At 46.4% G+C, this 17160-nt stretch overlaps 1 protein-coding gene across 4 annotated transcripts; it reads right to left on the reverse strand.

The window, feature by feature from the left end:
- Window positions 1-764: 764 nt before the first annotated feature.
- On the reverse strand, window positions 765-17149 carry LOC110174980 (scavenger receptor cysteine-rich type 1 protein M130-like). 4 transcript variants are annotated; one of them, XM_055149043.1, is made up of 13 exons: window positions 17018-17149; window positions 14755-14784; window positions 14372-14659; window positions 13425-13454; window positions 13005-13292; window positions 11568-11873; window positions 11297-11473; window positions 8872-8997; window positions 8329-8607; window positions 7944-8234; window positions 2142-2420; window positions 1754-2047; window positions 765-995 (listed from the first exon to the last, which is right to left on the reverse strand). In XM_055149043.1, the coding sequence occupies exons 1-13, from the start codon at window positions 17055-17057 to the stop codon at window positions 961-963; spliced, it is 2463 nt and encodes an 820-aa protein (XP_055005018.1). In that variant the 5' UTR covers window positions 17058-17149; the 3' UTR covers window positions 765-960. The 4 variants fall into 4 exon arrangements, with proteins under 4 accessions (XP_055005018.1, XP_055005016.1, XP_055005017.1 ...); XM_055149041.1 differs by lacking the exon at window positions 17018-17149 and having other exon boundaries at window positions 14372-14685; window positions 14755-16977; XM_055149042.1 differs by lacking the exon at window positions 17018-17149 and having other exon boundaries at window positions 11595-11873; window positions 14372-14688; window positions 14755-16977.
- Between the last annotated feature and the right edge of the window lie 11 nt (window positions 17150-17160).

Here is a 17160-nt window from a genome sequence, read left to right on the forward strand (position 1 = left end):
ACAACACACCACAACATACACCACATACAAAACACACACAACACACACCACATACAAAACACACACCACATACAAAACACACACAACACACACACAACACATACACAACACACACAACACACACACAGGCCCAAAGAGGAGAAAGGGGAAATGAGGAGCTATGATTTTCATACTTTCAGTAGCTCCGGGTCCAGTGGACCAGAAGACCCTGTATGTAATATAAGTGTGAAGGGGGTGGAAGCAAGGGGGGGTCAGTTAATTTTTTTTTCTGATTCATGTTCCTCACTCAAAATGAGCCAAGGCCAAATAATCTCAGGCTGAAAAAAGAATTCTTTGTGTAATTTTTCTAAAGTTAAAAACTGAAAACGGGTCCCACAGACCCGAAGACCTTACAAGGGTTAATATTGTTGAGATGATTTGTGTATTTTTTTTCCTGCATTATTCTAAACTCAGAAACACAATATTTGACCCAAGAACAGTCTGACTGATGCACTGATGACAATAAAGTCTAAAAAGTATAACGTGAATAAAGTGCTCAGACAGAGGAAGACGGGGCTGTGGTGAACACTTCTCCACAGTTTAATCATGTGATCATTTCACATAATTTTATAATTTTACATTGTTGTTGTTCCTCTGAAAAACAGACCCTCTGTGGTTTTTCTTTTTACCTCTTGGACACTCCAGGTTTATTTGGCTGAGGGGACAAATGCAAAAACCATTTTGCACCGAGCACTCAGTGTGAAAAAACACTTTTAAAACATAGATTTAGTTTTTCATAGAATTTACTGAATATAAACAAATTATTACAAACATCCACACAAGATTGTTTCACTTCCAACAGTTAATGACAATAAAAGATGATGATGGTGATGATGATGATGATGATGATGATGATGATGATGATGATGATGATGATGATGATGATGATGTTTCTGAAACTGGACCAACTCTGAACCGGTCTCACTCTCTGCTGGAGCCTCTCCCTAATGCTGCCTCTGAAACAACAGGACACAGGACAACAACCGGTCAGAAAACCAGGACCAAACCAGGACTAAACCAGGTCTAAACCAGTTCTAAACCAGGTCTAAACCAGGACTAAACCAGGTCTAAACCAGGTCTAAACCAGGACTAAACCAGGTCTAAAGGTGGTAGCAGTAGGACATTGGGAGGATGTACAGGAGCTACAACAGAAGAATCACCACGACTCTGATGATCAGGTCTGAGTCTGACTCTGCAACACAAATAAACCCAGATCAGACCAAGACCAAGACCAGGACCAAGACCAAGAACCAGGACCAACAACCAGTACCAAGACCAGGACCAAGACCAGGACTGAGAACCAGTAAGAAGACCAGGAGCAAGACCAGGATGAGGACCAAGTCCAGAAGCAAGACCAGGACCAAGACCAAGGGTTCTTTCACACCGACAGCAGTTTTTGCAGCAAACATTCCATTCAAGCCAAAAGGTCTTAGTTGGATTTGTTTTTGTTTGTTTTCGTTGGTGTGAAAGCTTCAGTCGCACGCAGATCTGCACTAAACCAAACAGACCGAGACCTTAAAAATGAGATGGTGTCGGTCACTTGACTCTGCACTAAATGACAAACTCTGGTGTGGTCCTTCTGATGAGACGCCAACTCAGGTCAAAACCAACTATTCCAAATGCATCATGTTGAATAGTTGTTTTACACCTGACACTCCTCTGGAGAAACTAGAAAAAACATCTGAGACATAAAAATGTAAAATCAGACTTTTACCTGAACACACCACCCCCACACCCCAGAAAGAGGAGGAGGAGGAATCGATGACACATCCTCTCACTGAAGAATTCCTCACACAGTAAGGTGTGATCCTCCACACAGGACTCTGGGGAAAATCATCTCTGCATTCTCCACGCACAGCAGAGCCACAGTTCAGGTCTCTGCACACAACAGCTGTGTCCTCCTCGGCCCAGGGTCCATAAGGTTCAGCCACTCGTCTCCACTCTCCTCCGAGTTTCACCTCCAGAGTCCCAACACAGCGACTGGCTCCTCCCACCAACCTGATCGGCTCTGAACAGACAAGAGACAGAGTGAAGCCCCGCCCCTTTACTTGAGCAGTGAGGCCCCGCCCCTTTACCTGAGCAGTGAAGCCCCGCAACTTTACCTGAGCAGGTGAGGTTGACAGTGGCTCCAGAGGAGCAGGTGCTTGAGTTGGAGCGGGGACAGTCCATCAGAGCAGACTCATGTCCCTCACAGTGGAACGTCTGCCCCAGAGGAGAGAGCGCCCCCTGGAGGAGAGAAGGAGCCCCACAGCCCAGCTCCCTGCACAGCACCTCTGCCCCCCGCTGGTCCAAGTCCCCATCACAGACCCCGGTCCAGGACCCTTCCCAGATCTGCACTGATCCTGAACACAGACTGGACCCTGAGACCAACCGCACCGACTCTGTGGACACACATGTGACATCACCGCTGTAGTGCAGATGTACAGTATCAGTCAAAAGTTTCAGAACACACTTTTTACAGTTTCTGACTGAAAATTATTCAGTTTGTTGTGTCTGAAATGAAAACATAGAACAAATAAACAATTTGAGTTGAAAAAGAAATTATGGAATCAATTTATAAACCAAAATGTATTCTAAACTTTTTACTCATGAAAGTGTCGACCTTTGTCAGATAGAACAGCTGAACACACCCGTGGCTTGTTCTTTTTACAATAGAAATCAAATATTGTTCAGAAAGTTCTTCCCAAGTCTGTTGCAGAAGTTTCCATAAATGTGTGGCACTTGTCGGTTGTTTCACTCTTCAGTCCAGTTCATCCCAAACCAGCTCCATGGGTTTAAGTCTGGACACTCCAGGTTTTCAAGTTTTACCATCTTGTAGATGAGAGCTTGGACTTGTATTTTGTATCTTTTATCTTTTTTTTAAACCTCTGTCTGTTCAGTTTTTACTTTTGGACCATTTCAAGTTCTTTATTGGCCTTGCACAACTTGATTTGCAATAAATAACTGGAAAAACCAGGGTGTTCTAAAACTTTTGACTGGTAGTGTGTATGTGTGGTAAATATTTATATTACTGTTGTGAGATGTGTGTGTGTCTAATGATCTGATTTTGTGCGACATACAAATGTAATCTTTCGTTGACTTGGGTAAAGTGGAGGCACTATATGCTTTATTTCTGTTTGTTTAATGTTTGTTGAGGTAATGGAAATGGGTCACGCAGAATGGTGTCTACATGAGGACCATTATAACAACGAGTGAGCAAACGAGGTCCGTGATGAGGAAGGAGAGGCAGCATACGACACCGACTCCAGGAGCAACAAGCCGCAGCTACCATCTATCCTGCTCAGCAATGCTCACTCCTTGAGGAATAAAATTGATGAGCTGGGCATCAACGTCAGAGTTTGCCATGAGTATCGTGAGTCTTGTCTTCTGGTCTACACAGAAACTTGGTTCCAAGAGGATTATCCAGACCAATTCTCTCAGGTACAAGACTTTTTAACTGTACGTATGGACCCCAAGTCAAACTTTGGAAAAGTAAGGGCGGGAGAATATGCATTTTTATCAACGAATCCTGGTGTAACAACTATTCCACAAAGGCTAGCATATGTTCTCCAGATGTGGAGCTCTTATATTTAAGCTTAAGGCCCTTCTATCTACCACAAGACTTTCATTTGTGCCATATACAGTATGTTCCTCCTAGTGGAAACACACCTAAAGCTGCTTCCCTAACTGCAGATTGTGTCCATCAGCAACTGAGTATCAAGTTCCAATTGGAATTCTGGGAGATTTCAATCATTGTTTCCTTGAATACACACTTCCTGTTTTCTTCAGTACATTAAATTGGGCAGAAGAAAGGATAAGAGTCTAGACAAGTGTTATGGAAACATTAGTGACGCCTACGCTGCCCAAGTTATTCCACCACTGTCAAACTCTGACCACACGTCTGTCTTTTTAATTCCAACCTACAAACCTGCTTTGAAGAGGAGCAAACCATTCTCTTCTGCATTGACTGTATAATTCCTTAAAAAAGACATTAAAATGTATCCAAATTATAAAGATTATATAATATTATTTAAAACTGCATACACCTGAAAAAAGAAGCATTTAAGAACAACAATATACTTTGAATTTAAAGATATTGACCAAGAACTTAGGAAGAAAATCAAGGAAGTGAGGGATGAGAATAACAAGAGGGTCAGGGAAGCTCTTAATACCAGAGACTCAAAACAACTCTGGAATGCTGTTAAAGACATAAAAAACTTCAAATCAAAGACGGGCTTCCTGCGTGTTGTAAATTAATATGAGAAGGCCAATGAATTAAATGTTTTTAGAACCAGTTTGAATGCTCACTAGGTCACTTTGAGCTGAATCCACAAGCTTCTGGTTGACTCCCCCTTGAACCGTTACCTTACCGTAGTCGGGGGGGTTTGTGTACCCGAATGAACCTAGGAGCTATGGTGCCCGGGGCATTATGCCACTGGTAGGGTCTCCCATGAGAAACAGCTCCTAGGTGACGGGTCAGACTAAGAGCAGTTCATAAAGCCCTATGAATAGAAAAACAACAAGGACCATAATGTCGCCCTGTATGGCACAGCCGGGGCCCCACTCTGGAGCAAGACCTGGGACTGGGGCTCGAAAGCGAGCGCCTGGTGGCCGGGCTCAGCCTGAAGGGATGACGTGGGCCCGCCCTCTCGTGGACTCACCACCCACAGAGGATTTCATAGGGTCGGGTGCAAAGTGAACAAGGCAGCAGTTGGGGTCAGGGGCCTCGGCAACCTAGTCCACGGGCACAGAACCTGGCTGTAGGGACATGGAACGCCACCTCACAGGGGAAGGAGCCTGAGCTTGTGCGGGAGGTTGAGAGGTACCGGCTAGATATAGTCGGGCTCATCTCTACGCACAGCTTGGGCTCTGGAACCCAACTTCTTGAGAGGGGTTGGACACTCCATTTTTCTGGTGTTGTCCACAGGGAGTGGCAGCGGGCTGGCGTGGGCTTGTTTATAGCCCCACAGCTCAGCCGCCATGTGTTGGAGTTCACCCCAAGTGAACGAGAAGGTCACATCCCTGCACCTTTGGGTCGTGGAGCTGTCCGACCTAAGAGAGGGGCTGAGCTGTCAACTGATCACTGCCTGGTTGTGAGATGGATCCGCTGATGGAAGAGGAAGCTGGAAAGACCTGGCAGGTCCAAGCGTATCATGAGGGTCTGTTGAGAAAGTCTGGCAGAGCCTCTATCAGCAGGATTTTTAATCGCACCTCCGGGAGAGCTTCTCCCAGATCCCGGGAGAAGTTGGGGACATGAAGTCCGAGTGGGCTTCATTCTTGGCCTCTATTATCAATGCAGCCACTCGTAGCTGTGGGCATAAGGTCTGTGGTGCCTGTTGTGGCGGCAATCCCCAAACCTGGGGTGGACACCGGAAGTAAGAGATGCCGTCAAGCTGAAGAAGGAGTCCTATCGGGCCTTGTTGGCTCGTGGGACTCCTGAGACAGTTGACGGGTACTGACGGGCCAAGTGTGCTGCAGCCCGTGTGGTCACAGAGGCAAAAACTCTGAGCCAGGAGGAGTTTGCGGAGGCCATGGAGGAGGACTATCGGACAGCTTCAAAGAGATTCTGGCAAACCGTCCGGCGCCTCAGAAGGGGGAAGCAGTTCTTCAGCAACACTGTTTACAGTGCGGGGGGAGAACTGTTGACCTCGACTGGGGACGTTGTTGGACGGTGGAAGGAAAACTTTGAGGATCTCCTCAATTCCACCTTCACGTCTTCCGAGGAGGAAGCCAAGACTGGGGACTCAGAGGTGGACTCATCCATCACCCTGGCTGAAGTCACTAAGGTGGTTAAAGCTCCTCGGTGGCTCCGTCTTGAGTATCTTAAGTCTCTGGATGTTGTGGGTCTTGGCTGACACGCCTCTTCAACATCGCATGGTGGTCAGGGACAGTGCCTCTGGACTGGCAGACCGGGGGTGGTGGTCCTGTATAAGAAGGGGGACCAGAGGGTGTGTTCCAAATACAGGGGAATCACACTCCTCAGTCTTCCCGGTAAAGTCTATGCCAGGGACTGGAGAGGAGAATCTGTTTCGGATGCCTCCTGGGCGCCTCCCTCAGGAGGTGTTTATGTACCACCGGGAGGAGGCCCCGGGGAAGACCCAGGACACGCTGGAGGGACTACGTCTCTTGGCTGGCCTGGGAACACCTCGGGGTCCCCCGGAAGAGCTGGAGGAAGTGTGTGTGGAAAGAGAAGTCTGGGAGTCCCTGCTTAGACTGCTGCCTCCACAACCCGGCCCCAGATAAAGCGGAAGAAAATGGATGGATGGATGGATGGCTTCTGGTTGATCCCGGGGAGGTCAGCACTATTTTTAAAAGACTTGACACCAAAAGGCCAAAGGGCCAGATGGGATCTCAGCTTTCCTGCTAAAGACTTTTGCTGATGAACTGAGCCAAGCATGGTGTCCCTTATTGCAAATTTCAGCACATACAGGGGATATACAGTATCTCACAAAAGTGAGTACAGCCCTCACATTTCTGCAAATATTTAATTATATCTTTTCATGGAACAACACTGAAGAAATGACACTTTGATACAATGTGAAGTATTCTGTGTACAGCTTGTATAACAGTGTAAATTTACTGTCCTCTCAAAACAACTCGACACACAGACATTCATGTCTAAACTGCTGGCAACAAAAGTGAGTACACCCCTAAGTGAAAATACCCAAATTGGGCCCAAAGTGTCAATATTTTGTGTGGCCACCATTATTTTCCAGCACTGCTTTAACCCTCATGGGCCTGGAGTTCACCAGAGCTTCACATGTTTCCACTGGAATCCTGTTCCACTCCTCCATGACAACATGACAGAGCTGGTGGATGTCAGAGACCTTGCTCTCCTCTACCTTCCATTTGAGGACCCCCCCACAGAGCCTCAATAAGGTTTAGGTCTGGTGACATGCTGGGCCACTCCATCACGTTTACCCCCAGCTTCTTTAGCAAGGCAAAGGTCATCTTGGAGGTGTGTTTGGGGTCGTTATCATGTTGGAATACTGTCCTGTGGCCCAGTTATCAAAGGAAGGGGATCATGCTCTGCTTCAGTATGCTACAGTACATGTTGGCATTCATGGTTCCCTCACTGAACTGTAGCTCTCCAGTGCTGGCAGCTCTTATGCAGCTCCAGACCATGACACTCTCACCACCGAGCTTGACTGTAGCAAGACACACTTGTCTTTGTACTCCTCACCTGGTTGTCACCACACACACTTGACACCATCTGAACCAAACAGTTTTATCTTGGTCTCATCAGACCACAGGACATGCTTCTAGTAATCCATGTCCTTAGTCTACTTGTCTTTAGCAAACTGTTTGTGCTCTTTCTTGTGCATCATCTTTAGGAAGGAAGCCGTCGCAGACCAGTTTGATGCAGTGTGCGGCGTGTGGTCTGAGCACTGACAGACTGACCCCCCACTCCTTCAACCTCTGAGGCAACGCTGGCAGCACTCATACGTCTATTTACCAAGACAACATCTGGATATGACACTGAGTATGTGCACTTAACTTCTTTGGCTGACCAGGGCGAGGCCTGTTCTGAGTGGAACCTGTCCTGTTAAATCCTTGTATGGTCTTGGCCATCGTGCTGTGGCTCAGTTTCAGGGTGTTGGTGATCTTCTTAGAGCCTAGATCATCTTTATGTAGAGCACAATTCTTTTTTTCAGATCCTCAGAGAGTTCTTTGCCATGAGGTGCCATGTTGAACTTCCAGTGACCAGTATGTGAGAGTGTGAGAGCAATAACACCAAATTCAACATACCTCACCTTACACACCTGAGACCTTCTAACATGAACAAGTCACATGACACTGGGGAGGGAAAATGGCTAATTGGGCCCAGTATGGGCATTTTCACTTAGGGGGGTACTCACTTTTGTTGCCAGCAGTTTAGACATTAATGTCTGTGTGTTTTATAACTTATCTTATCAGACTATTACCTGAACACTTCACCTCCACACCCCAGGAAGTGGAGAATGAACCAGTAGAACATTGTTTCACTGAAGACTTCTTCGCACACTCAGATGAGAACAGCCACACAACTCTCCATGGAAAACCACCTCTGTGTTCTCCGAAAACAGGAGCACCACAGTCCAGGGCTCTGCACACAACAGATGTAGCCTCCTGGTCCCAGTGGCTATACATCCCATACACCCGTCTCCACTCTCCTCTGAGGCTCAGTTCCACAGTGCCAGCACAACGACTGACTCTTCCCACCAGCCTGAGCGGCTCTGAACAGACAAGAGACAGAGTGAAGCCCCGCCCCTTTACTTGAGCAGTGAGGCCCCGCCCCTTTACCTGAGCAGTGAGGCCCCGCCCCTTTACCTGAGCAGGTGAGGTTGACAGTGGCTCCAGAGGAGCAGGTGCTTGAGTTGGAGCGGGGACAGTCCATCAGAGCAGACTCATGGCCCTCACAGTGGAACGTCTGCCCCAGAGGAGAGAGCGCCCCCTGGAGGAGAGAAGGAGCCCCACAGCCCAGCTCCCTGCACAGCACTTCTGCCCCCCGCTGGTCCAAGTCCCCATCACAGACCCCGGTCCAGGACCCATCCCAGATCTGCACTGATCCTGAACACAGACCGGACCCCGAGACCAACCGCACCGACTCTGTGGACACACATGTGACATCACCGCTGTAGTGCAGATATATATGTGTGTTAAATATTTATTTTACTGTTGTGAGACGTGTGTGTGTCTAATGTTCTGTTTGATTTGAATAAAACGAGAAACTACAACGTCATAAGTTCAACACAAGATCTATTTCTACCTACTAAACTCTGACTGGACGTCACATTTTACACCCGACTCTCCTCTGGAGCAACTGGAAAAAAAACATATCAGAGAAATAAAAATGTGAGATCAGACTTTTACCTGAACATTTCATCTCCAGACTCCAGTGAGAGGCGGGCTCTGAAAGATAGACACACCCTCTCACTGAAGACTTCTTCACACAGTAACGTGCGAGCTCCCACACAGGTTTTGCTTCCAAAAATATATCTATGGAGATAATTTTGTCTATTAATATTCACAAATGCACAGTAATTTTGAGACACTCGTTTTGAGAAATCCACAAACTCAGACACGTCCACAAACTCAGACACATCCACAAACTCAGACATTTGACACAGGAGTAATTTCACTATTTCTCAAACACTTTACGGTCCCATGTATCATTTTCTCATTGAGAAAAGTTGGGCCACAGAGGAGATCAGACGGTGAGAAAATGTCCTCACTGAGCCGTCATGCAGTTTAAAAAAGAGCACAGGCCAGACTTCGGGAAAATATCTCATCTAAAACGGAGGCTGCATGGGCCTTTGTGCTTCATTCATTTGGTCATGTATCTGTGGAGAACATCATACAGCCTAAATAAATAAATAACCAATCAAGTTCACTGCACCAGCTCAATAATTAGACTTTATTCCTCATGTCTCGTAAAATGGTAAATTTAAAGTGTAGTGTCTCATCCACATTATTCACAGAATTTGTCCAACACAAATAATGACCTCAGTCCACAAAACCGTGAATCCAGTTTGAGGTGTTATTTAAAAGTAAAAAGGTGGGAGTAGTTCCTCACGTGTGTTTGTTTACAGATCGAACTGAAGCTGCAGATTCTCCACAGTGACTCTACTTCCTGTGAATTTTATCTCCAATCTTTTATGCTTTGAAAATCCTGTATCTGAAGTTTTGCTCCACATTTCACAAATAATAATCACACAGTCTCGACTTGGATCTAAACCAGAAGTGCAGAGTCTGATCTTTGAAAACTTAAGAGTCTCAGAGCGACTAGTTTTACCGGAGACAGGAAACAGCTGACGCCATCACAGCCTCACACATTTAGATTCTGTTTTATGCAGACAGATTCCTGACATGGATTTTCATATTAAAGCATTTGACCAATCACATTTCAGACATCATCTGTTGCCAGGTAGAGTCAAAGTAACAGAAGTCTGAGGCCTTCACAATCCGTTCTGCAAAACCTCAAACACTAAAGAAATGTCCATGAAACTGTTGCTTCAACCAATCAGATTTTGAGTTGGTGTCACCGAATTCAGACCCGTGATTGGACAGAGAGAGAACCAGGACTAAATCAGAACTAAACCAGGACTAATCTTGGACTTGAGAGAAAGAGAGAGAACCCCGAGCTCATGGAGCAGGGTGTCCTGGTTCAGTCCCGGTTCAGATCTCTAGAGGACAGTATTTACAGTAGAGGTCAGTGATTGTGAGTGTCTCAAAATTTCGTCATACTGGAAATCTGTGAATTTGTTTAACTGATGATCCACAAATGCACATTTTACAGACAGTATTTTCAGTTTTAGAAATGAAATATTTTTTTTTCAAATGAAAAAGATATATTTGGGCCCAGTCAAGCAGAGTAGTAGTAGTAGAAACTGTTGACCTTTTTTCTGGACCATTTTTGGTTCTAAAGTTCCATATGTTTTAAACAGACCATGTATGAAACATGGAACAAAAATTATTATTATTATTATAAATTATTAAGACCTGCAAATCATGTAAATAAATGGATGTATTTCATCATATCTTGTGTTATTCCATCTTTGAACTGTTGATGAAGGTACATGATTTTTCCCCAAAAAAATAAAATAAAAATGATAAAAAATTTGCTTGGAAGGACTGACATATTTTATAGAAATAGGTTCCTTTCATTTTGAAGTAATATTAAAATATTTGGAAGAAAAAAGCTGACAAATGATGTAAAATCATGCACCTTCTACTTGTTTGCACAATTTTCCCTCCGTTACCATGATCTTTCTTAATAAAAAATCTCATGACTCAAAAAGTCAGAGGTTTTTCAACCTAATCTTGTACCATATGGTAGAAAACTATATGAAGCAAATATTCAAACCAGTTTGTTAAGGATATGGAAGTGAGAACCAAGAGTTATCACTGTTTGGATTTATTGCCCCAAAAATGCTGCATATTTTATTCCCTCCGTTACCGACATGAGTTTTTTAATTTTTTGTCAACAACTTGAAAGAATATCACAGGTTTAACTTGACCCTGTTGGAGTGTAACTCTTTCCTACATTCTGATACTTTACTTATTTCAATAGTCCCTCTAGTTTCTGAATAAGAGACATTTGAATGTCAAAAATCTGCCCGTTTCCCTCCGTTAACACTTGACCGGACCCAATTACAAATACACATCTATCTGTAAAGACCAAAATATAAGTTACAAATATTAAATTTACATTTGTGGATCAAAACACATGAACAAACCAATGACTGTTTGTACATCACCCTCTGTGTATTTGTGAATATTAATGAGACAAAAGTACCTCCAAATACTTGTTCTCCATGAACAGCAAAGCCACAGTCCAGGGCTCTGCACACAGCAGCTGTGTCCTCCTGGTCCCAGAGTAATGAACGATCAAACACTCGTCTCCACTCTCCTCTGAGTCTCGCCTCCAGAGTCCCAGCACAGCGACTGGCTCCTCCCACCAACCTGAGCGGCTCTGAACAGACAAGAGACAGAGTGAAGCCCCGCTCCTTTATCTGAATAGTGAGGCCCCGCCCCTTTACCTGAGCAGTGAGGCTCCACCCCTTTACCTGAGCAGTGAGGCCCCGCCCCTTTACCTGAGCAGGTGAGGTTGACAGTGGTTCCAGAGGAGCAGGTGCTTGAGTTGGAGCGGGGACAGTCCATCAGAGCAGACTCATGGCCCTCACAGTGGAACGTCTGCCCCAGAGGAGACAGCGCCCCCTGGAGGAGAGAAGGAGCCCCACAGCCCAGCTCCCTGCACAGCACCTCTGCCCCCCGCTGGTCCAAGTCCCCATCACAGACCCAGGTCCAGGACCCTTCCCAGATCTGCACTAATCCTGAACACAGACTGGACCCCGAGACCAACCGCACCGACTCTGTGGACACACATGTGACATCAGATAAACAGGGTGTCCCAGAAAATTTGGCATTATTTCACAGGCCAATAATTTTAGCAATTCTCATTGACTTGACCTACAGTTTTCACAGAATATATAAAAACAGATCAAGATTTTATATTTGGCCCGTCAGTACCCATCGGCTGCCTCAGGAGTCCCACGAGCCAACAAGCCCCGATAGGACTCCTTCTTCAGCCTGAATACTTCTGGTGTCGACCACTGGGTTGGGGGATTGCCACCGTGACAGGCACCACAGACCTTACGCCCACAGCTCCGAGCGGCTGCATCGACAATAGAGGTGGAGAATGAAGCCCACTCAGACTCCATGTCTCCAGCTTCTCCGGAATTTGTGAAAAGTCCTCCCAGAGGTGCGAGTTGAAGGTCCCTCTGACAGAGGGCTCCGCCAGACGTTCCCAACAGACCCTCACTACACACTTGGGCCTGCCAGGTCTTTCCGACTTCCTCCTCCGCCAGCGAACCCAACTCATACCAGGTGGTGATCAGTTGACAGCTCAGCCCCTCTCTTCACCCGAGTGTCCAAGACACGTGGCCGGAGGTCAGATGACACGACTACAAAGTCGATCATCGTCCTCCAGCCTAGGGCGTCCTGGTGCCACGTGCACTTATGGACACACTTGTGCTGGAACATGGTGTTTGTTATGGACAAACTGTGACTAGCACAGAAGTCCAGTAACAGAACACCGCTCGGGTTCAGATCAGGGAGGCCGTTCCTCCCAATCACCCCTCTCCAAGTGTCACTGTCATTGCCCATATGGGCTCTGAAGTCCCCCAGTAGAACAACGGAGTCTAGTACCCCTCCCAGGGACTCCAAGAAGGCCGAGTACTCTGCACTGCTGTTCAGCCCATAGGCCGACACCACAGTGAGAGACCTGTCCCCGACCCGAAGGCGCAGGGACGCGACCCTCTTATTCACTGGGGTGAACTCCAACACACGGTGGCTGAGCTGTGGGGCAATGAGCCCACACCAGCCCACCGCCGCTCCCACAACTTCACAAGGTAAAACACAAGACCTACTGTCCTCTCTCTCTCTGTGTGTGTCTTTCTGTCTCTCTTTCTGAGAAAAATAAAAATGTAAGATCAGACTTTTACCTGAACACAGCACCTCCAGACCCCAGGAAAAGGAGTATAAACCAGAGACACATTCTCTCACTGAAGACTTCTTCACACAGTGAGATGAGATCTGCCACATAGGACGACTTGGAAATTTATATGTCTGTTCTCCATAAACAGCAGAGCCACAGTCCAGGTCTCTGCACACAGCAGCTGTGGCCTTCTGGTCCCAGCTCATATCGGAGTCAAACACTCGTCTCCACACTCCTTTATGTTTCAGCTCCACAGTCCCAGAACAACGACTGGCCCCGCCCACCAACCTGAGCTCTGAACAGACAAGAGACAGAGTGAAGCCCCGCCCCTTTACCTGAACAAACACACAAACACACTCTCCTCTCAGTGAGGAGGTTGTGGGTTAGATTCCTGGTCTGTGTGAGTGTGTTGCTGAGTGGTTCTTACCTCCTGGGCTGTCGTTTTCTCCCCGAAGCCCTGCACACAGAGTTCATGTTACAAAATGGCGTCCGTTGGTCACATGACATGGCCGATTCAAATTCAGATAAAAATGTTTTATTCATTTTGTTTGTCATATTAGAAACTAAAACTATACAGGAGTGTGAGAGTCACCACCAGGGGGCGCCGCACACACGGGAGAACCAGAGTCTATATGTCACAGGCAAAGCTCAGAATCAGACGTTCTGGCGTTTTATTTTTGTGTCTGTTTGTGTCGCCTCTTTTAGAAAGAGGAAAAATCACCCATGGAAATTCCAGTGGGACGCTGACCTGGGAAGCATGCCTTGCAAACCGCACACTTGCACATGCGTAACAACTAAGTCTGTAAAAAGTTAGAGTATACATGTACAAAGGAACTGAAGACTACACATCTGGTCTCAGGGGCGATCAGCCCACGACCAGGAACATCCTAATTATCCTAAGTAAGAATCATTTACAGTATTGTCAGCCGAGTTGTTCTCCAGACTCGATGTGCGCTCAGGTTCAGACTGAAAAGGCTGAACAGAACCATGTTCGTGTTCAAGCAACAACCTGACGACACGACCCAGAAGGCTTTACAAAGTAAACAAATATGATGAACTACTAGTGATCGTATTTTATCCTTTTTTATAAATAAAAATACTACAAATCAACATATTAGAGTTTTTTGATATTACGTTTTTATAACTGACGCCAACGTTAAATATATCAGAGCAGCGTCAGAGGAGCCGGGGATCCTTTTAAAACAAATGTCATAAAACACAAGAGTAAATGTTTGAAACTCCCTGGTTTCACTCACATGTGTCTCTGTGTGTGTCTGTGTGTGTGTGTGTGTGTGTGTGTGTATCTGTTTGTGTGTGTGTCTGGTGCAACTAGAAAAAACAGAGAGACATAAAAATGCAAGATCAGATTTTTACCTGAACACATCACGTCCACACCACGGAGAGAGATAGAGGAACCAGAGACGCATCTTCTCACTGGAGACGTCTTCACACAGTCAGATGAGACAATCCACGCATGACTCAATGCAAAATGACCTCTCTGTTCTCCATAAACAGCAGAGCCACAGTCCAATTCTCTGCACACAGCAGCTGTGTGCTCCTGGTCCCAGCGTCTGTCGGACTCCTCCACCCGTCTCCACACTCCTCTGTGTTTCACCTCCAGAATCCCAACACAGCGATTGACGCCTTCCACCAGCCTGAGCGCTGAACAGACAAGACACAGAGTGAACCTCCTCTCAGTGAGGAGGTTGTGGGTTAGATTCCTGGTCTGTGTGAGTGTGTTGCTGAGTGGTTCTTACCTCCTGGGCTGTTGTTTTCTCCCCGGAGCCCTGCACACAGAGTTCATGTTACAAAATGGCGTCTGTTGGTCACATGACACAAAGCTGTGCACAAAATGGCCGTTGTTCTGAGCCTTAAACATTGATGTGATAAAATAACTGGAGGTGTTGCTGCTTTTATCTGTCTGGAGTTGACGTAGTGATTCTCACTGGTGCCACAGCAAAAAAATCCCAGAGAGGATTTTTCTCACAGAGGCAACGTAATCACAAACTGCTCATGTTCGGCTGACAGGTACCTACAACTTTCAAAAATTTCAGATTTTGTGGTGATTTTTACCTATTTTCAGATTATTAGATTTTTCTCAGATCAGAATCCTTTAGTTGTTTCAAAAACAACTTTTGAATCGTTCGCTCCAGCTCCGCTCTGCTCCTCTCGCTCTGATTGGTCAAAGTGATCACGGGAGCCTGTGCTCCTTGCACACACTCGTGTGCATTGACGTGTGCAGCGGGAGAAAAGAGCTCTGCTGCCCATATGCAATAGGCAGAGCCACCGGAAATACCTCACCACTAACGGAAAATCTGGAGACATGCAGCAGTGAGCTCAGCCCTGTGACCTGAATGGGTCGTTTTTAGATCCCGAGGCTTAAACCACAGGGACAGAAGAGAGTTTGGTGCAGCGTGACGTCTCTGTACTTCACATGTTCACACTCAATGGGTCCAGTCTGTTTGAGGGAGTCACTGCAGCCCTGTCCTCCGACCAGAGCCCTGACATCAGACCAGCTCCTGTTGGTCCAACTCAAAACTAGACTCAAGACAAGAGGTGACAGAGGCTTTTCTGTGGCAGCGCCCGGACTGTGGACCAGCCTTCCTCTTCCTGTCAGATCCTCTCAGTCTGTAACGCAGTTTAAGACAAGACTGAAACTCACCTCTTCTCCCTGACGTTTAATACGAGCTGTTGTCTTGGAGTTTTATTGTAGTTTTCACATGTATTGTTTTTATTGTGTTTTCTGTGACTGTGTCTGTTTCTTCTGTTCTTGTTGACTTTTATGTGAAGCTTTGGTCAGCTGAAGTTGTTTTAAATGTTCTATATAAATAAACTTGAACTGAATGGAATTCACAGATTTATCTCTTTATCTCAGATGAAAAAGCACAATTTACTCACTTCTGTATTTATTTATTTAGCCACACTGTGATGTCACAGGTTTTCCTGGGGATTAACAAATCCACGTTTATCCTGAAATCCTGAGCTCAAACTCCAACTCCAGTTTAAACTTCAACTTATTCCATGACAGAAATAAGCCCGAGTCTGACCAAAGCTAAACTCCTTCCTGAAGTTTAAGGGCAACTCACACGTGGACTTTAGATCCGTGCCGTGCACAAGGGCCATTGAGTAGAGTTCTATGTTCCATACTCACACCTGCATAACTGAACAGAGCCATGGCCCGGTGACGTCAGCACACGGAGCTGTTTGTTTACACACATACAGAGCCGACACTTTTAGCGGCCTCAGCGCGTGAGATTGACAGGTGGACAGGTGCAGCGTCGGCAGTGATGCGGTTGCTGTATCAGACCGTGTGGTGAAGAGGAGCTGAGTCTCGATTTAGCATCAGTCTCCATTCCACCCCTCACCTATGGTCATGAGCTCTGGATCATGACCCGAAGGACCAGATCCACGATACAAGCGACACGAATGAGTTTCCTCCGCAGGGCGGCCGGACGCTCCATTAGAGATAGAGTGAGGAGCTTGGTCACATGGGAGGAGCTCGGAGTAGAGCTGCTGCTCCTCCACCTGGAGAGGAGCATCTGAGGGGAGGACGTCTGTTCTGATGTCTCCTGGGCGTCTCCCTCAGGAGGTGTTCATGTTCTACCGGGAGGAGGCCCCAGGGAAGACCCAGGACACGCTGGAGGGACTGTGTCTCTGTACTGGCCTGGGAACACCTCGGGGTCTCCCCAGGAGGAGCTGGAGGAAGTGTCTGAGGTGTAGGAAGTCTGGGAGTCCCTGTTTAAACTGATGCCCCCGAGACACTTTTAGTCTCTCCCAGTGTTTCAGTCTCGAAACAGGTGTTAGAGTAAAACCACAGACACCGTGTGGAGCTTTTAAACAGAAATACTGACGCGATGCCAGCGCTGGGATGAGAACCATGATCCAGGTCAGATTTGAGTTTTATTTTAGTTTAATTATATGAATAATTGTCTTAAGACTGGCAGAAGAGATCACTCTGTAAATAAAACCATCGTCATCATTTTACATCAAAGTCTGTGAAGAAGAAGAGTCAGAACTCACCCCAACACCAGAGGGACAGGAGCAGCACCCTGAGGAACATGTCCGAGAACCAGGATTGGACCAGGACTGAATCAGTTTATGGTTCTGTTTCACACTGATCCAGGGCGTCAGGGTGAACAACGAGCCAAACAGGAGCAAGACTG

Source organism: Boleophthalmus pectinirostris, unplaced genomic scaffold, assembly GCF_026225935.1.
Source record: "Boleophthalmus pectinirostris isolate CB_2022bp ecotype Guang Dong unplaced genomic scaffold, ASM2622593v1 HiC_scaffold_12, whole genome shotgun sequence".
Classification (NCBI taxonomy): Eukaryota; Metazoa; Chordata; class Actinopteri; order Gobiiformes; family Gobiidae; genus Boleophthalmus; species Boleophthalmus pectinirostris.